The following is a 23,456-nucleotide window of genomic DNA, read 5'->3' on the forward strand; positions in this document are numbered from 1 at the left end:
GTGCCGCAAGCCACCAAGGGGAATGAATGAATGCTGGCTACGCGTACTGTACGCATTTTGCTTTGTACTACGACCAACCTTGTTGATTGAGTAACACAAACAACAAATCACCGGTCCATGGGCCCAATAATCACACCCAAGAATTCTAGGCTCCTCTATTATCTGACAGTCTGAGAATACTCATACTAGCCGCATGGGCTTCGGCACAACTAGCGTGGCTATGTTGTTAATGGAACCAAAGAGATGCAGAAGAACAACTGCACCAGGCCCAGCTATCTCTCGTATTTTGGCCTTTTGCATCAACAATGCCCAGCCTAACCAGTGCATATGCAATGGGTCGTCAGCAATAATTTATCCGCGGGTGGCTGCCTCGGAGAGCAGATTGTTGATGCAGCCTCACAATGCGACTGAGAAAAATCGATGCCTCTCTTTACACGTTTACTCGCAACCCATGACCGATTGAGTCTTGTCTCCATCCGACATCCGGCCAATAAGCAGCTTGCTTTTCAAATCATCCACCGGTCAGTTGTGAATGCAGATGCAGATGCTGGCAATAGCCTCTGCGGCTGGCTGTCTCGACTATTTTGTCGCCCCCAACGCCATCAATCTCCACCAACCCCAGGTAACCTCGAATCCACACTCCAGACCGTCTTCACAACCAGCAATAGGTTACACGGCATAGGCTTCTCTTGACCAGACTTTTCATCATGCCTCGTCTTCTTCTTTGGGAACTCGTGCGTGTTCGGAGGCACTAACGACGTACATACATGCGAGAGTACTCATAGATGCGCCACCATGTAAGTGGGCGGAGCGGCTGGACCTTTGAACAACACCACAATTTCCTTCACGGCCCCGTTTGCCTGCATCGAGGGGCAGGTGGTGAGCCGCAACCCGGCCACACCCTCTCCGCTGCTCGTGGGCAATCGCTTGACCAGATCCCGGCCGTTCACGGGTCCTCGCCACAGATATTGGCCATGGTTCTGGCTTCCGCGGCCTCGCTACCACCATGCAGCTCGATTCAGTTCAGTTCATTCGGTTCGCAATGCAACATGTGTGATGAGTCTACTGGAGACCCTGCAGGCTGAACCTCTTCAGCAGCAGAGACAAAGGCCGAGAACCATCAATCCCTGCGCACCATTGTTCATTCTACATCCCAAGTTGTCCATGATGAGGCTACAATGGCTCTTCCTTCGGCCAAGAAGCTTGCCGAGATTCCGGTCCCTTCCTCCGCAATGCAACTACCAAGGTGCTCATCTCATATCGATCAGCCTCACTGTTTGGAGGGTCGCCAAATAGATGACTTCGCTAATCATATTATTTCCCGAACGGATCAATACTAATACAGCGCACGCGGCAAATTAAATGAAATATGACCACTAACCAATAGTCCAGTCTCTTTTTGTTCTTCGTTTTACCCGATAGTGACACGCCAAGAGCGTCCTCCTGGCCTAGCCGGGCAACAAAAGACACCCAGCGGAGGATTCCGTACGCCACGGTAACATTGATTAATACCACCAGGAACGGGGTGGATGCCTTTCACTCATGTCTAAATTTACACTTCTCTTGACCGGCTCGCCACCTTTCTATGTATCACGGAGGGATACCACGGTCCGTCCCTTGCTCGGCGAATAGTCTAGATTCATCTTCCGTTGCCATCTCCTTGTCGTTTCTTGCGGGCTAATCAGCTTGTGTGTGCCGCGGCTGCTTGGCTTGTGACATAGTGCTCGAGTAATTCGTAGGAGATATTGCACCCTCCACATATCACAAGCACAACCACACTATTCTTGTTGAGTCCGGGAATCAACTCCTTCAGCCGCCCGCTGTACACCACCGCGGGAACGACTCCACACGACAACTCGACCAGGAAGCGCTCCTCGCTTGCGAACCGCTTACAGGCGGCAATGGCTTCGGCGTCGGAGAGCACCACGGTTGAGACCTGCTCACGGAGTCCGTACTCAAAGGCCCTTTGGCAGACCCTTCTCGCTCCCAGGGTGGTGGCAAGACTAGTGATGGCGGGCAGGGTAATCAGCTCGCGCTTTTGGACTGCCTGATGGAGAGAGTCTGCTCCGAGAGTCTCAACGGCAATGACTCGAGTCTGTTGCATGGAGAGGTCGTCGAGACCCTGCACGACGCCGGACAAGAGGCCACCTCCGCCGACACTGCAGATAATGGCATCGACGTTGCCAATGCGTGCCGTGACATCGTCATCTGACACGCCCTCGATGGACACTGGATAATGTTTAGTCATGGTGGGAATTTGTCTTGCAATTTCGTGCGAGATGCCCGCGGCACCGTCCCAAATCTCCTGAGCGTTGAATGGAGGTACATAGATGGCAACGTCTCCCTTGGTACGGGCTTCCTCCATGAGAGTGCCCGTCAAGTAGTCGTCTGCCTCTTGCCACGAGGCCCCCTTTTGAATCACATCAGTGGCACCGGCCTGTCGCAGCTTGTCAATCATGAAGGCTGAAGTCGACAGCGGGACGACGATGGTGGCCCGGCATCCCAGAGTGATGGCGGCATGGACACAGGCCAGCCCAGCGTTGCCTCCGGATGAGCAGTAGAAATGGACCTTGCTTGTGTCTGCGCCTTGAGCGGTGAGTTTGGCCATCATGTAGTTGCCTATGCCGCGAGACTTGAAGGACCCTGAGGGCTGGAGGTTCTCTAGCTTGAGGAAGACATTGCTGAAGTCATGTCAGTGTCTTTCTTTGGGGGCGAATTGCAAGTAGAGGGAACTCAATGTGAGTGATTCTATCCTTACCAGCCAGCTACTTCTGAGAGAGCGTGTGATTTTATGAGTGGGGTTTCGATGTAGGGGATCTTTGTGTGGATTTCTGACCCCATGGTTGTTGATGGAGAGTGTAAGGAGAGATGAATGGGATCCGATGCTTTCTCGGTGAGTGATGTTGATGCCCAAAATACGCTTTGCTAAATCCTGATTGGTCACGTTCTATACCGGGGAAAAGACATAAACAATGATTGGAATGGACAAGTGAGTGAGCGTTGAAGCGATTCAATATGTTCAATACTATCTCGTTGATATATAAGAAGTCGATAAAAGATTTCCATCTCGAGCTAAGGAACCGACTACTGACGGGTACCTAGTCAGAATGAGGGGTTGCCACCCAAAGAAGCGTTTAGAACGTTCTGTTTCACTGTCTTACGGGCTGTTGGTTCGTGATTCATGCACGCCTTTGACTTACATGCGCCCTTCTGTCAAAAATGTCGTTTTACAGCGACGACAGAGGAGGATTACGACAATGGGCTTTCTGACTACTAATTGTTGACAACGCCTGTTTGAGGACGTGGCGTGGCGTCTCTTTTTTCTGGCTGTTAGTGCCTGAATCTGCATGTCTCTGATCGACGCTGCTTTTTTTCCGATGGTGGACAAACGAGCGTCATCCAATGGATTATGATTTGCCCTTGCAGGTAAGATCTTTAAGCCGCAACGTGGTGAACGAGCTGCGTGTCTCATACTGCCTGTCTTGTGTTGGGTTCCATCCGTCTCCATCTTTTTTGACTTTTTCCCGTTTTTTTGATCCTCCTCCACTGGACCCTGTATCTTTTCTTTTCAGTGAGACAATTTCTATCCTTTTTCATTCTGTGTTCTTTCGAATAATGAACTGAGTCGTGGTTAATTGGATTCAATTGGACTGCAAAATCATGGTGCTGCAGTTGAGAAAAAAAATCATTCGGTCCTTTGCAGTTAGCAATTCTGCCACACTGCGCGGAGGATGGCGATGCTGGCAGTAAACTCGACTGCACAGCCACACTCTTCAGGCTCAACCGACAGAAACCTTTTCACTGTCACTAACCACCTCAGGTAACCATACTGCGATGCACTCACTTATGCTTAGTAGGCTGCCATTTATGTGCCGTTATTTACCTGAATACCAAGATAGATACACTTCTCGCCTGCCCTGTTCACCTTTAGTGTTAGCACCTACTTAGTAATGATCATCACGGCAGCATCTGATCCGGAATCTTGTTCGAATTCCTCCCTCTTAACTGGCTGCCTCCAGCTACCCAAATAGCCTTTCCACCACTGACGCAAGGGACCAAGCAACCAAGTAAAAAAGATCTCCCCAGCAGTTCGCCGTCTTTAGTTCAGCTGCACCAGCCTCAGCCCCAAATATACACCCCCACATGGCCTCGTCTCAGCCACAGCCTCCCGGTACGTACTTGGCACTCGTACGCAAGCATCCAACCACTGAAGACCCTCCAGTACGTCATCCAGTGACGATTCCTCCCCGCCACAAGCATGTGCCCCTCTGGTGAGCCACACTTTGATGGAGAATCGCTTCGACAATCGGCTCTTCTTTTTCCTTTTCCTCTCGTCCAACTGACTCGAACTCGTGCATCTCTTTCTTCTTTCTGTTGTTATTTTACAGAAACGATCGTAACGGGTTTTTATTAATTCCGGTTGTTTTCTTACCGCTCTTCCTCGTCTTCTTCCTGCCGAGGTTTTCCACCTTCATATCTATCTAAACCATCTCTCATCCTTCTGCATATATCACACACCACCTTAACCTCACTCTCACACCACCAATTATAACCGACAACTTTGATTCTTCTTCATCGCACTTCAGCAACAAAATTTCCATCATGGGCGCAGGACTAGGCTTCGGCCTTAAATTCGTGCAGTGGTTCATCCGCGGCATCCAGTTCTGCTGCTGCGCCATCGTGCTCGCCATCTACTCCTACTTCCTCGCAACGCTGCACAACCACAAGCTGCCCATCGCCACCAGCCTCCGAGCCGTCGAGGGCATCTCTGGAGCAGGCACTCTGTACACGCTGCTGGCCCTGTTGATGCTCTGCTGTCTCGCTGGTCACACGCTGACGGCTTTCTTGGCTGTCGTGCTTGACGTCTGCTTCATCGGAGCCTTCATCTACGTCGCCATTGCCAACAAGAACGGCGCCGGCTCATGCAACGGCGTGCTCGATACGCCCTTTGGCAAGGGTCAGTCAGACAGCACTGTCTCGGCTGACAAGGGCTTCACCACACTACCGAGCTTCCACACGGCTTGCAGACTGCAGACAGCCTGTCTCGCCGTGTCCATCATCGCAATGTAAGCAACCCTTTTACACAACCTCCTATATAGACTCAAAAACATACTAACTCGTCCACCAGCATCTTCTTCGCATTTTCCATCCTCATGGAATTTGCCCTCACGCGCCACCACCAAAAGGAGAAGCGCTTCGGCCCCAGCCCCCAGAACAACTACACCTCCGGCTTCGGCAAGCGAAAGGGCGGCTTCTTCGGACGCATCTTTGGCTCCCGCCAGGTCGTCGACGGCAGCGAGGAGGGCAACATGCTGCCCCAGCACCCGCAGCCCGACCAGCTCAACACTGACAACAACGACATCTCCAACCCGTACAACCACACCGACTATAACCCCAAGTACGAGACTGGGTACGGGTACACCGGCGTCACCGGCAACAACAACACCGCGTATACGGGGGCCGGTGGATATACGGCTCCTCATACTACTGCTGGTTATGGACAGCCGGTTAACTACCGCTATGAGGATGGCATTTACGACTCTGCTCAGCATTAAGTCCATTATGAGCTTGACGCTTCTGCCTTGGTAATACCACAGAGGGCTGAATCAAGTTAACAAGCACAAAAAAATATGAAAACACCAAAAAAACACAACATGTACAACTTGTATCAATGTACGATGAACGAGCAATCAGGAAAGGCACAATAGCCTTACTGTGCTTAACGAGAATATATGGGCTGGGGAGGGTATTTGCAAACATGAACGGATATCAATTGCCACGTAGACATAGGGGGGATAGTCACCTCCAGAGTTATGACTTGTCAGCTCAAAAATTAATAAGTAATGAATCACAGATGTATATCTACTATCTATCTACATACGCACTCCGTACGCCGACCAGTCGCTGTGATAAGTGCATGTAGTCAGTTCTTGTATTTATGTATAATCGGTGTCTCAACCATGAGTCGCTTTCAGTGAAAAAGTACTCGACGCTCTCGCTCCACAAAGTTGATGCCAATCTATTCATCCCCTCACGACCACCAACGACAACCCATCATTTTCATCTTTCATCCCCAAGTCGACTCCCCATGGTCCATCTCACTCATAGTATCATCCCCATTGAGCATCAAGTCCGTCCAGTTCAGATCCACCTTCTCCAGCTCCCTCGAGAAGAAGTCCTGCTCCTCCCTCATGGCGATGCGAATGTCGGCCGCAATCTTCTCCGGGTACCTCCGCACATTCAGCCAATGCGTCAAGCTCCGCAGCGCCTGCTCCAGCGGCAGCGCCGAGTCTACCTCGGCGTCAATGTCGCTGCCTGCGAGCCACTCGTCGCGGAGCTCGGGCCTGCAGTGGAGGTAGACGGCGGTGATGACTCGCATGTTGGACTGCCTCCACTTACGACCACAGTACGGCACTTGGCCCTTGAAGAGCTTGAGTGTGTATAGCCGAAGCTCGGGCTGGGGTACCCTCAGAGACTTCTTGAGGATGGTGGATGACTTATACTGCACCAGCAGCAAGTTGCGGTGCGCCTTGTTCTTGCAGATCTTCTGCATCACCCTGAGGTAGTTGATCAGGGAGAAAAAGTTCCTCCTCGAAAAGTCGGTGATGGGCTCCAGTGGGAGATTGCCCAGGGGCAGCCCCATTTCGTCAACCTCTGGTCTCATCGGGACCTGTTCCTCGCTGTCGACAGCCACATCTTCCATCTGGTCCACAACCGGTTCCTCCAGCTCCCGTTGCCTCTTAATCGGCGGTGGTGCTGCGTCATCTCCGCTGTCTTCTCCTGCTAACCGCCCGTTGTCTTCATCTTCACCATGAACGTCTTCTTCATCCACATCATCTTCCTCGTTGTCGGCATCGCTCTCGGCCTTATCCTTAAATTTTGACCGAATGTTGCAAAATTGGAAGAAGCTACAGGCGATTGTAAGTAAACAAAGTTCGTCGTATCCAGGGGCGGGTGGGTTGTTTCTCCTTACCTATTTTCAACATGATCCATCTTACTGTCGACCACTTGTTGAATGTCTTGGTGTGCAAAGAGCTTGAGGACCAAGGGGAGGTAATTAGAATCCAGCAGAAGCTGAGTCAAGTATTCAAACTTGAGAACATCTGAGACCCAAACCTGTTAGCTGAATCGTACTTGACGCAATACTTATTCGATAATACCCACGCGAGAGTCTGAGCCACTTCAGCAAGAGTAAGAGAATCGCCGTCATAGCCTTTGAGGTAATCTCCCTTGTTCGAGTGGCGTCAATCTCTTCAGGAGTCGGCTCCCCATCTTGCTCTCCCTGTCCTTGTCCACCCATATCCATACCCCTCTGAGATCCATGGCCATTAACGCCGGGATTATTAGCCCTATTAGCCATCCCAGCCATCTGATTCTGCTGCTGGGTCACTATGGCCGTGACATTAACAAGGATGGGACGAAGCAAAACAATCACTATGGATTGAAGGTGAGGCAAGGCATCGCTCTACAAAGGATGGCATTAGTCGTGAATTGGAGGCGAGCAAATGAAGAAGTTGAGAGCAGGGTACACTTACATAGAAACGTTCCACCGCCATGAGCCGTTGCTTGTCGCGTTCGCTCAATCTATCCGGTTGAGGGCCAAGATCAAGCTCAGGGCCTTGAAATGGTCGTTCTTTCTTCTTCTTCTCTTTGTTATCCTCCACTTTTAGTTCACGCAACACCTCTCTCTCTTCCAACGTGAGCTCATTAAGATCAAGTTCCTCAATATCATCATTATCGCTTTCGTCAGCATCATCGTCAGTCTCCCAGCCGCGCTCAAATTTGAGGAATCGCTCTCGCTCCTCCCAGAGCTGACGAGTCGCTCGGGTCATCCTGACACGCGAAGAGAACAGTTGTCCCGCTTCGAGAATTGAGGCGGGAATATCGCTGCCCTCCCATTTTCTAGAGACTAGAGGATTGCCATACCCAGCTTCACCTTTCCCGCCAGCGCTGTTACTGGTGGCATCAAGAGGAGGATACATGAATGGAAAATTTTGGTTAGTCTGGTAGTTTTGCTTCTTACCGCCCTTACCACCGACTCCCGGAGACGGCGGTGGTGATGGTGCTGGGGTGGCAATGTGTACTGGCTGGTTAAGGATGGACGCTCCTCCCATTTGTACATTTGGTGGTTGTGGAATAATGCCGTTGGCACCGTTTCGGCTCGCAATATTAGGCAGAGGTGGAAGAAGTGATGGGTTGTCAGCCTCCAGTGGTATCAGGGGCTGCGGAGGGACATAAGCCGGGTATTTCGACGTTATTTCCTGGCGGAAAACATGATAGTCTAAGGGATTTGCTGTGATTGTATCTTTGGTCTTGTCTCCATTCGTCAGCTCGCTGGTGGCTTCCTTGACACGCTCAAGGTCTTTGGTTCCACCGAAAACAAGAAGAATCGATTTCCAGAACAAAAGGAAAATCTATGCATGATTTGTCAGTGATCATCTCGCCGAAAAGCACAGAAAGTACCAGACAGAGGTTGCAATGGGTTTCTTACTTGAGTATGAGGCATGGTGCTCTGTTCATCCCACCTCAACTTGGAGGTCGCCAACATCATGAAATCAACCAATGAGGGGTTCAACTCAACTAAATATCCCAGGTTAGCATCGTTCACGTCTTCCCAGTGCCACGGACGAAGCGCGGCCGCAACATCTATGATACATACGTAATTTTGCTTCTGTCGACGCCATGTCTTCGGGGTCGTTCAACGTCTCCTGAACAACAATATACATAATTGTCAAAAGATTCATTAGTTCGTCCTGGGCATCCTGCGCACTGGCTTGTTGGATCTCGCCAGTCCTATCAACGTTAGACATTTGTCGACACATTAAGCAATTGCACCACGTGCGAGCCACAAACCGTACCAATGGATCTCAAAAACATTCCTCAGCGCTTCCCAAACGACCGATAAACCTCCCAGCGACGTCAAACACGTCACGCCTGCCTTAATCGCCTGCAACTGAGGGATGCTTGCAATGGACCGGCTCGTTTCATCTGTCGCGTGAGGCATTGCGGTATCGCCCCATCTCCCCAACACCAGATACATAATCTTTCCAATCGAATTCGCCCTCAAGGCCGCGTCGTTAGACTGCACGCCCGCAATGGCGCCCTGTATAAATCTCGCTCTCGTGTCGTGGTCCGCATCGTCCCAGCCATGCTTGCCGCCTGACTCGTGCTTCCAGTGCCACTCAAAGGCCTTTTGCGCCGCGTTAAGACGCACCCACTGCCAGAACTGATACACGAACCACTCGTCTATCTCCTCGGCGTGGGGGGCCATATCTGAATATACAAAATCATATGCCGCGGGCTCAGTTGCATTAACCGTGGCCACGATGCGCCGCAGCTGCATGAGCGACAGGGAGTCGGTGGGGGCATGCTGTGGGATTTGCGCCCGATTCGCATTATTTGTATTGTTATTACCGCCCGAGGCTGCAGGAGGAAGCATCGTCGAGCTGCCGCCCTGCCGTTGTGATTGTTGTTGGGACTGCTGAAGGGGGCCTCTGGACGACGAGAGTGGCGGCAACAATGGAGCCGGCGATGGGGCTGGAGAGTCGTCAATCGCGGATTCGTCTGCGGAGTAGTCAATGGCCTCCTCCACTGCCTCGGCAGAGGCCTCGTTCGACGACGCCTGGGCCGTTTTCGCTGAAGGCCACAAACTATTCATCATGGACGAAGGGACGTGGCGGTTTCTCGTTACTGGTGGTACATCGCGGGGTCCCGCCAAAGATTCGTCTTCAGGGGTGTTGGTTAATCCATGGAGGCTGCGTGATACAGCTACTTGAACGAAGAATATGAAAGATGCTCAATAGACAAGTTTTGTCGCGTGCTGATGCTGGTCATGTGCCGGTGATTCAATGCTGCAGCTCCCAAGTTTGGAGCTTGATGTTAAGGTGTGGTTGAACTCTGTAACTGGAGGGGTCTTGGTTGAGCTCTAGCGGAGCTCCAATTGGCTGAACCACCTTGGACGTCCCCTGAGGTACTGGCGCGGCGTCAAGTGCTAGACAGGTACCTCCAAAGCACTACCTGCAACAGCATCACTTTTGCCAGATGAAATTCAGCTTCGAAATTTGGCGAGCCTTATGCCTGGTTTTCAGTAAAAGATAAAACGAGTCGCTCAAAGGGCTTTGGATTACTGCCCAATTATTTACATAAGCGTTGTATATACAGTACAAAATTCCTCCGTGATGCTTGGTTTATTCTTCATCAGAAGAGCCGTCCTCAGACTCATCACCTCCGCCATTCTCGCCCTTCCCAGCCTTTCTCTTTGCCTTTCTTCTCGCCTTCTTCAACTTGTTCAATCTCTTCTTCTTCTCTTTCACCTGCTCCTCCTTATCAGCCATCTTCTGCTTCGCTGCAGCCTCGGCCTGCTCCTTTGTCCTCGCTTTTTTCCTCATTGCTATTCTGCTCTTCTTCCCCAGCCGTTTCCTCTTCGCCTGCTGCTCATCGTCGACGCGTGTGAGATTCATTCCTTCTCCCGGGCGGGCTTTTCTCGTGACTTTGATGTTTGTGACTCGCCAGGGGAGTTCAAGACCCCATTCCCTTATTTTAGATCGCGCAAGAATGTCTTCTCCACTCACTGCTGCCATCTCATATTGGTGTTTCTTCTCCGGCGGCAGGTCCGTTACCAGGTAGTATGATAACGGCTTACCTCTGGCAAGTTTGCCTTCTACAACTCTGTCGTGGTTCTCAAGAACAACTTTTGGCGCCGGACCAGCCGTACTAAAGAGCCGAAAGGTGTAGGCTTCATCCTCAGCTTCGGCATCTTGGTTAGACGCAGACTCATCTGCAGGAGTGTTTGGTTCACTCTCCGAGTCAGAGCTGAGTCCGTCGTCTTCTTTTTTACCATTAGCCTGAGGCCTGTTAGGCCCAGGCAAGGTGTCCTGTGGTTTCGGCGCACGAAATGCACTGTCGTCTATTCCAAGAGCTTTGGCGATTTGCGCATTGAGCCATGCCTCCCGGTCTGCATCTCCTTCACTCTCGCTCCACGAAGACTCATCCGATGCATGTAGATCCTCCCGTCGGACCCTATTCCCAGAATTAGCTTTCACATGTTTACCATATAGATAAATACGACCGAGGGAAACACGGCAGCTCATACCTCTTTGCATCGGGCAACTCAAACATGGTGGCTCTCCGGGCTGGGAAAAGATGAGATGTCGGGTTTTTTCGCCCCCAATGGCCAAGCACGGGCTATATTTAGACGCAGTCAATCGGCGTTGCAGAATTCCAAATTCGAGATAAGATGAAAAACAAATGGGTATATGCAGTTGATATGCGCCTCAGCGAATCATGTCTCAATCAAATCTAAACCAACATAAAACGAGGCTGTGAAAAGAAAATCCCCCGGCAGTTTCTTAGGCGGCGCGGCTTATCTTATCAAGAGTACAAAGTACATGGCTGCAGTCAGCACGCTCCCGGCTACACAAGTAATCAGTACTTTTAAACGCTCACGCTTGAGCGCTCTAACAAAGTACCTCATACTTTACGCCATCTCAAGGCTCCTCCAAGAGACCTCATCAAGTCACACATACACTCTCACACCACATCCCACCCCCTATATCCATCCTCTTCACAACTTCCCTCCTTTTTCGGATCTTGTTCAAGAATCCGCAACTCCTCCTCTTAGATAAAGAAAATAAGAATAAAAATAAAAGAAAAATTAAAAAGCCGGAGGCAAGGAACCTTCGGTCCGCAAGACCTCCATCTCGGCCCCCACGCTCCGAAATCCAACTCGGGCAAAATGCACGAGAGAAGGCAATTTAAGCAGGGAAAAAAAAATAACCTGCATGAGGAGATTATAAATTACAATTTTTTTTTTTAATCTATTTTGAATTTACCCTCTCCAATACCACGCCGCCGTGCTAAAATAGAAAAGTCAAAGGGAGAAAAAAAAACGGAACTTGTCCTGCCGTGTAACACAACTTACAGGTTGTACCCTTGGGTCACATCTCATGTGGGCGTGTCCCATGCGAGCCAAGGCCATTTTCACGCAAATTAACCACCGCAATTTCGATACAGAGCGGCTTTTTTGTGAATCTTGAGCCGTGGTTTTCTCTTCTTTTCCCCGATTCATCCTAGGCAATCATAGGGGAATAACAAATAGTCTGAAAAGTGCGTTCTAAACAAAAGTGCCATCATCGTAGCTACATGTGCTTCACTCCCCAACCTCCTTGTTCCGCCTGGTTGTCGCCCAATCACGGCGTCAAACGAACCTTTTTCAACATAAGCACTCATCTCGCTAGCAGCAATCAATCGGCCCATCAGAACTTGCTTGTATTGTGGTATCTCAGCGTCGCCCAGTACCTAAGCCATAGGTAACTTCATGCCCGTGGCTCCGACGACCTTGACGCCATACCAGATGAATCATTTTTGCCACCGTTCCCATGACCTGCATATCCAAAGTCCATGTGCTATCCTAATATATACATACACACACACGAAAATATACAGTCGTACACATGTGCGTATACGTATGCGTATATATATGCATGCATATACTCCGTAGAAATGAATCCTCCCAAGAAATAAAATCCCTCCCAAGACTCGCCTATTACGCCGCAGAATCAAAACGTCGTTATACACGTACCCAACCCATCATCCTGAAAAGAAAATCCGCCATAATTTACACCAAAATAAAAAAAAAAGGGGGTCAAGTTGAAGTGATATACTCTGTGAAAACAGCTTGCCAAAGAGGCAGCGGCATGGTATTACCAGCCAGGAGCATTGCCCTTTAGATGCCTTGAAGGATGTTGAAAACCTTAGTTTGCGTTCCATGAGTAGTTGTGCATGGGTTCAAAGGAGCCACGAGACTCAGCCTTGACCGATGATGCAGCTGCCGTCCCCGCCTTGTAAGGCTCGTGGGGGAAAGAGTACGGCCTTGCGTCAGCGCTGGCATAAGCTGTGCTCGAACTGTTTTCCCCCGCAGCCGAAGTAGACCATGCCTGTGACGGTGGGTAGTATTCCCTCGAAGAGGTCGAACCATGTGTAGATGATCCGTATCGATACTCAGGCGATTCGCTGTTGTTTATAGAGTTGGTAGCGTGGACGGATTGCTGTCCACTCTGTCGGGGGCTTTTGTTTGGGCGTCCGTTGTCGACATATCTAGGAATGCTCAGAGCGCTATCTGCATGACCGCTGACTGCTGATGTGGTCGTACTGGTCGGCAATTGAGACCCTGAAGTTGGCTGTTGTACGTAGGTGTACTGCCCACGAGCTGATGGCGGCTGCTCATTTGCCCCAATCGAAAGGGGCAAGGGTGGTATCGCGGACTGAAGTGGTAGTTCCTGAGGGTCTGAAGTATAGTTGGACACTTTGGAATACGTATCAGCACCCATCGTCGCTGTGGGGTAGTTCCCTGCGCCGGATGAAGCGACTTGGGAGATAGAGGTGTTGCTGCTGCTGGCACTCCATGTCGAGTATTGGCTTCAAAGTCATCCTTGTTAGAAACATATACCACAGTTACGTCTTGAGTCAACTCACTTTGATCTCATTGAACTCAGCTGTCCACTCCCAGGGACCTTGGGGGAGCTAAAGGTAAAACTTGAGCGTGGCACCTGAATGTCCACGCTTCGCTTGAGCTCTTGAGGCTTCACGCTTAATGCGCCAGCGACAACGCCCAAGCCCGTCTCCACCAAAGCCTGGCCCCTTGAGCCAGCGCTCGATCCAAGCAGAGGAATCTCTTTACGAGCCTGGAAGTTCCGTGGGCTGCGGCCTCTCACTACAATAGGAGCCGTCGTGGATTCCGTCAAGACGACCTTAGTGTTGTCGGACAAAGTTCCAAACACTTTAAGGTGGAGCACAAAATGCTGTTGAAGCTCCTTCCGTCGACCGTTGTTTGCAGTAGCACTGTTCCAACATTAGGCATACACTCAAAAGGGGGCAGGGGAGAAAAGGGAGAGTAGTTAGAAGGAGAGTAAGGGGCTCAACATACATTCTGAACTGCAGTCGACGCCAGCCAATGGGATAGACTGCGTAGTCGCCTTCAGGCTCAGAACCATCATCCTGGAAAGGAATCAAGGGAAGAGCGGCAGGCTCTTGATCCGGGGTCTGGTTGATTTCGGGGGCGTTGGGTGGGGGAGTCTTCCATGGAATGACAATGAGGCGAACAGGGTTGCCATCAACAGATTCAATAGCAGATATGGCGACCTCCATGTTAGACACTGGAAGTGTCTCATTACTCTCGTTTACCACAGAGAGTTGTCCTCTTGGGGTAATCAGAGAGCCGCTAATTTGAAACAGGTTCCGTCGGTAGCAGGTTAATTCGGGCTGTAGAGCAGTTCCATCGCTGGCGGTCGAAGGCATCTCGGAAAGGAAGAACATGCCATGGAGCTGAGCCGATAGTTCCAGTTGCTGCACCCGGCCTTGTTGATCCACGATGGTATGTTTATCTTGTGTCCGCCTAAAAGCCAGCAGTTTGTGATCCTGATTTACCGTCAAACGAGAGCCATCATCTCGCAAGTCCTGGACGATTTCTTGGTATGCGGCCGGTTCAGTTTGCGAGAAGGGCCTCTTAAGACTGGAGTAGCCATGCTGAGCGGGCAGGGTCTGTTGCGAGTGGCGATCATACGCAATAGAGTCTTCCTGGGAATACCGCCCATAGGAGTAGGACTGATCATGGCCGCTGCGAGGACGGCCTGGAAGAGGGGATGCCGACGCCGAACTGTGAAAGCCAGAGTCCATGGTTGTCGTGCCGAGTCTGTTGGCAAGATGAGCAGATCCGTTGTAGGTGGACCAGAAACTAGAATGGGCAGGCTCTCCTCTAAGGTCTGACATGGTTACTGGGTATGCTGTTGCTGTCATTATGGGCGCATGTCCCTCTGTGTCTTTACGTTTGCTGAGGATGCCGCGACGAGACTTTGTTTGGAGTAGATGATTGGATTCAGGGGCTGATGTCGCAATAGATAAAGAGATAGGCAACGAAGTTTGTGTTTTTACTTTGCCACTTAGTAGTAGGTAGGCTGGCTCAGAGCGTTCCTCGAAGGAAGGAGGACGTTTAAGTAGAAGAACCGATGTGTTCGAATGAAGAAGTTGTAAACAGGATAGAATGTGAAAGATGATAAACAAGAGGCATGCCCACAGATATTAAATGGAGCTTCAGGACGGCAGATGGTGGAGGGGAGCGGTTGGTAGATAGTGGTTGGCAGATTTAAAAGGCCCGGCACTGAAGCGGGAGTGGTAGGATATCGATCCTATTATTACCCACAAGTGCGTACCTGTATGTGTGTGTGCGCATATGTGTGCGTCTATAAAGATGGCCAGATGGTCCATGACGGGCTTGCGGGCAGATACACCCGGTGAGGGCTATCGGTCCTTGCACCCCAGGGACGGGACCTAATACAAGAATGGCCTTCTGTCTACGGAGAAGGCCCAGGGACGCTGGTCCACTCCGGCCCAAGATCCATGCTCTCTTCACGAGCAAAAGGACTCTAGTAAGGCTAAGTTGAAATCGATTCGGACTCTTTGACACAAGCGCCGGTCAGACGCAGTGGACTTGTGAAGAAAATAGCCCAGTAAGTTACCGTGCATGCAGCCATTCTTGGAAGGAGGACGGGGGTATGCGGCGGCAGTGGAAGGGGGCCAAACTCGGATCTCGTTCATCAGACGCTTGAGGGGGGATCCCAGGGATTCCCTGCAAGCTTTTGGACTTTGACATCCGGTCCAGCAATCGTGCATGCCCGAAATTCGTGCAAGAGAGCATATGTATCGCCGGCCTTGTTCGTCCATTTTGTTCATCATATCCAGGGGGGGCGTGCCCGCGATCTCTTTCTCTCTGGCCATTATTTTTGCTTTTTTGTTCGGGGCGACATCTCAAATTGCTTTTTCATGCAGACTTGCGATTTCTCTCTCTCTTTCTTTCGTTGTCTTCTTGCGTTGTATCTCTACCGCAGAAGTGAGACCCGAAATATGGACAGAATACCAGTCATTTCTTCTAATCCTTTTTCCTTCTGGTCAACGGTGGGCCGCAACTCCGTCCGACGCGAGACATGAGCAACGCCTTGAACATTGATTCTACCAATTATTCAAAAGGTCAGGGCTGTTTTCCCTGATTCGAAATGAGAATGCCTACTCCGTAGTGCTCGCTGTGCTTGTACACCCCTCCCCCCTTGAGAGCGACGTCCGCTTTCCTTTCTGTTTTGCGTGCAAGAAGACAGACAGAGGCACATTCGGGGGCTTTTTGCTGATGGCCCATGCTAACCCTGCTAGTACCTGATGGTACGGAGTACAGGTACAAGTGGTATGTAGTAATTCGTATGTTATTGTAACGTGTGGTATTGCATGGACGGAGTAAACGTGGGCGCACATCAATCTCACCAGTACGCTTTCAGAGCGCACGAGATTTCCCTGTTACGAGCACTCTCTGTCTAGGTATGTCGAAAAGGGCCCGCCCTCTAGCCTCTGCATGTACCGAGTGGGCGTGGGGACGGTTCTGCCGAGACGTACACCAGGGGGGGCTGATGACTGGCGCAGCGCCTCGAGGCTAGGTGATGGAAAGGAAACATGGTTGTTACCCGGCTCGGCATGGTGGAAAGGTTAGGTCGAGGAGCCAGGGTGCGGTGGAGCGCCTTGCTCATCTCAAGACGAGATTCTCACAAGCCGCTGAAGGATGCATTCCGGAACCTAGCGAACCAAAGGTGGTGCTCGTGCAGTCAGAGGCAGAATACTCCGAGGCCAAGATTAAACCAGGCTAGTTGTGCTGTTGCCAAAGACAGCTCGTTTCTAGAAACCGGCAGTGAATGGAACACAGCACCGAGGCGGAAGGGCAAAGACTGGAATTGTCTCTCGAACCGGCCTGCACGCGGCTTTTGTCCGTGCTTGTAAAAGTACTCCGTGGACGTTCTGAGCCAAGAAACCGTGTAGGGCCGTGCAGAGACAAGACAGTAGAGTACTCCGTACTGCTCCGTAAGTATTAAACTGCGACCAGGTAGGGCAGCCGCGCCAGAAGTCAAGACGAGGCAAGTCAAGACAAGACAAGACAAGACGCCGGTCTCGAGAGCCACTTGCAGGGATCAAGGTGGAGGCGCACCTCGACGGCCGGAGGAGGATCCCTGACCAGAGGGAGAAGGTGTCCAGGTAGTGGCGCGGTGCGGTGCGGTAGCAATAAGCTGTGCAGGGAGCTGGACCTGCAAATAAGCTAAAGGATGCGTGTGTGCAAGTCCCTCGCACATGTTCGATGTTGTGCTCGTTTGTACGCTTGTACCGAGAGGGTAAACTGTTAGCACCGATTTTGCTTTGCCTTGAAGGCTGGGACGGACTCGAAATCGGCCGATTGACACCCGTGTATGCGGTGGATATGAACGGCTGGCCCTCTCCGCGTATTATCCGTAATGGATCACTGCATCTTTGTCTCTCGCAGGTATTGGTGCTTTACACGGGAAGCCCAAATTTGAACAAGGGATCAAAGCAGAGAGAGCTCCTGCTGCTATTCGAGGAATTTGTTCCACGTCCGCCGAATCTCCCCGTCAAGATAGGAGGCGACGACGAGGGGGGAACAGCAGGGGGGATAAAGATAGGTACTCTCCCACGAAGTATCGCACAGTAAGGGTGTATAGACCAGCTTGCTCCAGAGGGCCAATCACCTTCGCGTGTGTGTTCGTCCGATCAAAGTGCGTCGAGCGGCTAATCAGGTAGATTGTGAGATGATCTCGTGGTGGCGGCGCGAACAAGACTGCCGCCTAAGTCAATGCTACTATCACCGATGGCCCCCCATTCATCCACGCCTTAGTAAAGACGAAGGGGGGAGCGAGCGAGGGGCGTGCCGAAACATTGTCGGAAGAAACATTGCCTGAGAAGTAGTACAAGCAACAAATGCCACTGCTAGCCATTATTGGAGAGAAGATGAAGAGGATGGGTGGGTTTGAAACGGGTTGACGGTGGAGCATGGGCATGGGACCAAGGGACCTTGTCTACAGGTACTTGTATAACCTGTTTGCATCGATGATGGGCTGAAGCTTGATTGACTCATGGTATCTGCGGGAAATCGTGACCCACGAGTATCAATAATCGGCCTCTGGGGTCAAGCATACGAGGTAATACTCCGTACTCTGTACATCCAGTCTGGGGCACTGCACCATCTGTGTACTCGTGCTTGTAGGTACTATAACATATTGAGATGGGCAAGAGAGACTAGTAGGGAGACATTGTCTAGGCAGAGAGGGAGGAGCTCCAAGAACCATGTTCAAGGGCATTCACATATGTGTATGTTTCGTACGAGATATATGCTCCGTACGGAGTACATGCAGTCAGAAGTGTAGTAAGATATGATACAGAGGGCGGAACTCTGTCGTACTCGTAAACGCGGGAGGTGGAGAGAGAGAGATAGAGTGATGATGAGAGTGAGTGGGCGCGTGAGTATGTGTGTGTGCATGTGTGTGCGTGCCTGTGTGCATGATGGCGCAACAAAGAGGAATTCGTCACAAACAAAGACATGAATGCGAGCAAGCGAGGCGGCAAGGCTCTCGCCGCAGAGAGCCAAATATGAAAAAACACCTTCGTCGCCAATGTTGCCACCATCTCCGAGGATTTGCTCAGAAGAGCGGCGTCGGACGGAGGGCAAGCCGAGGACAGGAATGCCGCAGTCTGGCCTCGGTCTGGCGCGCCCCCCAATGCCGTGCCCTCCGTACCCTATTCAGATCATCCTTGCTCGTGATGTGCCTATCGCAACCACCGTCTCTGCATTGCCTGAAGAGTGGCGTAACGATGCGTAAGGGTGCAGGAGAAGGCCTCGAGACAATGCGGAGGATAGTCCACCCTGGCCAAATGCGGAAGCTCGCGCAGGCCGGCTGTGTCCTGACTGGCCATCCAGAGACGAAGATGAAGAAGAATCAAGAGTGGACTCGGTGGGCTCTCTCTAGCTGTCGATCTGGCCTTGGGTCATCAATCAGTGATCAGTCGGCTATAGACCCACCGCGGCCGGGTGGTGACAAGGCACATGGGCAAGAAGAAACACATTGTCCAGGTCGAGATGCTGCAGTTCTCAGGTTGTACGAGCCACCCCCGTGCGACTTTGGTTCTTTCTTCTTTATTCGCCCTTCCACGGCTCCTCTTTCTTCTTCGCAACTCGATTTCCCGCGCTCTGGTTCGTCTGCTATTGACTGGGGTAGTGCACGATCTAGACACTGATCAACTTTAGCCGTGAGGGGATGAATGAGTTGTGCCCCATGTCAACTTCAACAACCCGAGTCCCCGTGATAAAGCCGTGTGACTAATGACGGCAGGACGAGAGGCGGAAGGGGGTAAAGGGAAGACAATATTGCCAGAGGCTGAAGTTGAGTCTTGTTAGAAATGCTAGATGGATAGGCGATGGATTTTGAATCACCGCATCTATGTAAGTAAGGTAGGGAGCAACAAGTGAGATAGATGCTTGTCGTTGGGGATGTTGTGCCGGTCAGCGATCCAAGGCAAGGGCTGTCAGGCACTTGTACTCAATACTCATGATGGGCTGCCGTCAAAGTGTCGTTTTGCACCACTTTAGCAACCAGCTTTAGTACAAGGTACCTAACAGGCATTGGATGCCATGTGCCCTTGCCTCAGGCATCGCAGCTTCCCGCCTGTCTCCGGTTACAGAACTTTACCTTGTTCATCTCCAGGGCTGTCTGGATGTGCACACCACCAGCACTGAATATCTTAACTCCGATAACCTTGCTGTTGAAGCTTTGCTGACCTACAGGCTCCAGATACAGTAATGGGCCCTGAAATTATACCGAGAACCAAAGCTTACTTGTCTGACTAGAGTCTCTCAGCTGCGCCAGAACGCCCATCGAAAATCTAATTCTCCGTTCGCCCGCTGCATCGAGTCGACGCTCCGCCTAGAAGCAATAGACGGCAGCTGTCCATGGGGGTCGCGCATGTACAGGAATCTCCTGCGCCGCCTGTGGCTGCGGCTTGCTTCTCTGAGGCCGGTGATTTGAAACCTGATGGTGTACGGCGCAGGCCTTCCGGAGGCTCCTCAAGGTTTCCTGGCCCACCCCGTCTTCTCTTTCGGTGCCCCTGCGCCTCTTGCGCCCCTGCAATCACTCGTCCCGCGGCGCCCCGTAAGGCAGGTACCCCGACCAAGCCACTTGGGGCCTTGTTTTTGACGCCTGCATATGCACGGCCACGGAGTGTCTGCGGTTATATTTCGACTGCTTCTTGACGGCAATGCTCTAGGCTGCGTGAGGCCTAGTTTGGCCCCCACCAAGATGCTCATGCTCTGCTCTCTCGAGTCGAGTCCCGCATCAGCATGGACAGCTCCACTCAGCACATCCATCACCTGAATTGCTTTGAAAGACAAGACGCGGCTGTCAACTCCACTTGCGTGCGATTTCTGAATCAAACAGTACGGATACGGAGTGCTCGTAGAGGTAGTCCGAGGGCGAATTAGCCTTTTGCTCGACTCAAGCGAGTGGGAGTGTCCCACAAAGATCCCCGAAAGCCGCCTCGTGTATTTGCAAATCAGGCCATGTACGCCTTCTGACATTAGCATCGCTTATTCACCGGAGGCTCGTTAAATTCAATCCTGGGAGAAGGACATACTGGTACAAGAACTACACCATGGGCGATTGTCTATTCTCTTTTCCGTCTTGCCCGCAATCGGTTACAAGGCAGCGACACCTGCAGTACATGCCCGGAGTATATATCGGCGCCTTCTCTAGGCTTCAACTTTTCGGACAGACCAAGGCATGGGTATAATGCTCAATCACGGCTGTCCTTTCTGGCATCGTGTGCATGAATTCTCAATCAGCCGTGGTATATGGAGACTACAAGGGACAAGGTACCGTGCGGAGTTTGCGGAGACGCGGTTGACCCGTCAAGGCAAGGCATGGCAATCATAGCAAGGCTACGCCCAGGGCTACTGTCTTTGATTGGACATGTGCGGCACGGATTCTACTTGCGTGTAACAGCCACGGCCAAAGGAAAGCCCGGATTGTCTGCGAGCTTGCTGGCACTCCCTTGCAGACACCAGTGAAAACTTTATCGATTATCACACTCTACAGTAGCATCCGGCAGGCTCGCCGCTGAGATCCACAGCGGACGCGCCATTCCTAGCAGGGTACACACATAGTCGTGCCTGGCCAACTGCCGAGAAGAATCGTATGCATGGTACCTTGGGAAATGCATGCGGGTGCAGAGTTGTGCTACGGAAATAAGGTCGTACTCGTCCGCGGCGCCCGATGACATTTGTGCTGCCAGTTGATTCAACTACCTTTATTCTACTACAGTACTACTATATGCCGCTTTTCTCACAGCATCAAGTGCTGTTAAGAAAGAATTGTCATTAACAGGGCATTAACGTTAGGGTTAACATCAAGTTTTTTTGAAGTCAGCTCGTCTAATATCAGATACCCATGGTGGTGTTGAAGTTCACTCTTCCTCCATTCTTGCAGTCAAGCACTTTATTCCGAAATTCGTTTTCACTCTCTTATCAGCCTACGACCTCCTCTATTCCGGAGGAACTCCAAGGGCCGTATTGCATCCTAAGTGGTGGCCAGCACGGTCCATTACATGTATTCCGACTTACCTTAAAGATACTCCTTGCAGGGTAAGATTATTTTACGGGCACATACTATCCTATCCTCGGCTCTGCCCAGACACATGCACTTGCAAGAGCCAAACTGTACTGCCCGAGGCACCAATTTCCCTTCTTGCAGATTCCAAACCTCCTAGGCTGTCTCCCTAATGCCGAATGATGCGATCCCTTGAAAGCAAGGGACGTCAAAAACGCACTTATACGCAAGTACATTCTTCAAACAACCTCCTAAAAAACGCCATGCAGGGACTTATTTCGCCCTATGCAAGTAGATTTGCTACCAACGTTGCGTCCAGATCTGCAGGTACCTTTTGCGCCTGGACAGGCTCAGGTACGCCAAGCGCTTTAGTACCTAGCAGCGATGCTAAGGTGTCATCTAACATGACCGATGTAAGTGCTCGTAGCGTTCGATGAGCACGGTACTTCTCTTGACGAATACAGTACCTGTGCTTTATACACTTCAATCATCGACTTCTTGTATGCTGGGGGCCGACCTGTAGTACGACCTTGGCTCTAAAATTAGGGCCTGCTAGTACGGGTACGTGCTGCCAAGGTACCTGGCAGCTCCCCCCATACAGGTCGTACAGGTCCATGTACAGAGTACACTACACTAAGCGGGAGGTGTTGAAGAAATGCAGGACCGACCCAAGGCAGTAAGTGGCAGGAACTACCATGTACCCAGCAGGCACCTGCCACACTGCATTTGTTAGATTAGACATCCCTTCTGTGTCAGTCCAGTCCAGTCCACTGAGGCCTCCTCCATTCAGGACACGTTTTTCCTTTGTTCATCAGCTCCATGGATGTCTTGACCAGTGCAATTGATTACCTGTTCTAGGTAGTATTTCCGGCTCTCCTTCATGCGCGCCACACCAAACCCTGCTCTGTGCGACTGCCTCGGACACTGACAAGCATCAGTGTGGCGCTCAGGCCATGCATGTGACAGCCTGAAGGGCCTCCAGCACCTTGAGGGCAGCCAATCTGTGTCTCCAAGCCGCACGAGTAGTGTACATACTCCGTACCGATATCGACGGGCTCTGCAGACCTCGAGAGACCCTTTGATAAGTGCTCACTGCGCCCACGCCTGCAAACAGCCACCGAGGCGGCCCTGTCCTCATCTCGAGTTTCATCGCTCTGCACCGGGCCTTTTATCGCTGGCGATGTAACCATCAGGGGCTCGTTTGGGGGCCGCTTTTGAGATCTCACCGTCCAGGGCACTCATCTATCCTCATCGTGATGGTTGACGAGCAGCGCCAGATGGCTGATGGGTTACTTCCCGTCTCCCCACCCCCATGCTCCTTTACCATCACCAGGCATCCCTGGCGTCCCACGCGAAGGCCTGCCACTTGCTGTGGTCCCGTCATCAGCGGCCCACACCACGAGCGCGAGAGACACGACATGGTGCAAGGCCTAGACAGAGGGGCCGGAGCTGCCATACTGTAGGATATGTCGGCTGTACGAGTACCTACTGTACAAGCACCAAGCCGATCTGGGCAGCGCTTCATCTCTTTCTCTCTGGCCATGACATGGATTCCTTTATCCGCCTTCAAGATTAATGCCCTCGCCGCTTACCTGCATCTGTCTGGCGCGCCTCACTACGACTTTGTCTTGCATCGCGTCAAGGGAATACGGCTCAGGCTGTCAAAGAGCCTAAGAAGACAGCCGATTGATGAAGAACAGGCACAATCATGATAACCCCAGAGACATTATCCATAGTACTACATTATGCATACTCATACGCACAAACCCCCTTCGGCTTTTGGCCGAGCTTGTTTTAGCGACGTCACAGAGCTTTTCCGGCATTGCCAACTTTGATGGGAAGCGACGACATCACACATCCAGTGTCAAATCATTCGCGGCATCCTGTTTTGTCAAAATTGGCTATACCCGTCTTTTCTCGGTTACAAACAGCAAACAAGTCCTGGAGGCATTCGATATGTATTGATTTCACGAACTCAGA

At 51.4% G+C, this 23,456-nt stretch overlaps 7 protein-coding genes across 7 annotated transcripts; 3 read left to right on the forward strand and 4 right to left on the reverse strand.

The window, feature by feature from the left end:
* Positions 1 to 1,144: 1,144 nt before the first annotated feature.
* V8C40DRAFT_249056 (tryptophan synthase beta subunit-like PLP-dependent enzyme) lies at positions 1,145 to 3,046 on the reverse strand. The gene is made up of 2 exons (XM_083216675.1): positions 2,759 to 3,046; positions 1,145 to 2,681 (listed from the first exon to the last, which is right to left on the reverse strand). The coding sequence occupies exons 1-2, from the start codon at positions 2,839 to 2,841 to the stop codon at positions 1,682 to 1,684; spliced, it is 1,083 nt and encodes a 360-aa protein (XP_083071580.1). The 5' UTR covers positions 2,842 to 3,046; the 3' UTR covers positions 1,145 to 1,681.
* Positions 3,047 to 4,322: 1,276 nt separating this feature from the next.
* Positions 4,323 to 5,854, forward strand: V8C40DRAFT_249061 (uncharacterized protein). The gene is made up of 2 exons (XM_083216676.1): positions 4,323 to 5,066; positions 5,129 to 5,854. The coding sequence occupies exons 1-2, from the start codon at positions 4,603 to 4,605 to the stop codon at positions 5,553 to 5,555; spliced, it is 891 nt and encodes a 296-aa protein (XP_083071581.1). The 5' UTR covers positions 4,323 to 4,602; the 3' UTR covers positions 5,556 to 5,854.
* Positions 5,827 to 9,878, reverse strand: V8C40DRAFT_249062 (FAR11/STRIP family protein). Its single transcript, XM_083216677.1, has 7 exons — positions 8,859 to 9,878; positions 8,660 to 8,793; positions 8,492 to 8,580; positions 7,536 to 8,414; positions 7,165 to 7,465; positions 6,974 to 7,103; positions 5,827 to 6,908 (listed from the first exon to the last, which is right to left on the reverse strand). The coding sequence occupies exons 1-7, from the start codon at positions 9,659 to 9,661 to the stop codon at positions 6,068 to 6,070; spliced, it is 3,177 nt and encodes a 1,058-aa protein (XP_083071582.1). The 5' UTR covers positions 9,662 to 9,878; the 3' UTR covers positions 5,827 to 6,067.
* Positions 9,879 to 10,075: 197 nt separating this feature from the next.
* V8C40DRAFT_249066 (DUF2011 domain-containing protein) lies at positions 10,076 to 11,809 on the reverse strand. Its single transcript, XM_083216678.1, has 2 exons — positions 11,093 to 11,809; positions 10,076 to 11,019 (listed from the first exon to the last, which is right to left on the reverse strand). The coding sequence occupies exons 1-2, from the start codon at positions 11,116 to 11,118 to the stop codon at positions 10,188 to 10,190; spliced, it is 858 nt and encodes a 285-aa protein (XP_083071583.1). The 5' UTR covers positions 11,119 to 11,809; the 3' UTR covers positions 10,076 to 10,187.
* A 943-nt stretch (positions 11,810 to 12,752) lies between these two features.
* On the reverse strand, positions 12,753 to 14,766 carry V8C40DRAFT_267333 (NDT80/PhoG-like DNA-binding family protein; the record flags this gene model as incomplete). The annotated part of the gene is made up of 3 exons (XM_083219840.1): positions 12,753 to 13,416; positions 13,474 to 13,839; positions 13,925 to 14,766. The coding sequence occupies 3 exons, from the start codon at positions 14,764 to 14,766 to the stop codon at positions 12,753 to 12,755; spliced, it is 1,872 nt and encodes a 623-aa protein (XP_083071584.1).
* A 2,415-nt stretch (positions 14,767 to 17,181) lies between these two features.
* Positions 17,182 to 17,921, forward strand: V8C40DRAFT_249074 (uncharacterized protein). Its single transcript, XM_083216679.1, has 2 exons — positions 17,182 to 17,504; positions 17,623 to 17,921. The coding sequence occupies exons 1-2, from the start codon at positions 17,285 to 17,287 to the stop codon at positions 17,778 to 17,780; spliced, it is 378 nt and encodes a 125-aa protein (XP_083071585.1). The 5' UTR covers positions 17,182 to 17,284; the 3' UTR covers positions 17,781 to 17,921.
* Positions 17,922 to 18,542: 621 nt separating this feature from the next.
* V8C40DRAFT_249079 (uncharacterized protein) lies at positions 18,543 to 19,470 on the forward strand. Its single transcript, XM_083216680.1, has 2 exons — positions 18,543 to 19,069; positions 19,124 to 19,470. The coding sequence occupies exons 1-2, from the start codon at positions 18,640 to 18,642 to the stop codon at positions 19,135 to 19,137; spliced, it is 444 nt and encodes a 147-aa protein (XP_083071586.1). The 5' UTR covers positions 18,543 to 18,639; the 3' UTR covers positions 19,138 to 19,470.
* Positions 19,471 to 23,456: the final 3,986 nt, after the last annotated feature.

This window comes from Trichoderma camerunense (assembly GCF_050948025.1).
Source record: "Trichoderma camerunense strain CBS 138272 chromosome Unknown V8C40scaffold_12, whole genome shotgun sequence".
Classification (NCBI taxonomy): Eukaryota; Fungi; Ascomycota; class Sordariomycetes; order Hypocreales; family Hypocreaceae; genus Trichoderma; species Trichoderma camerunense.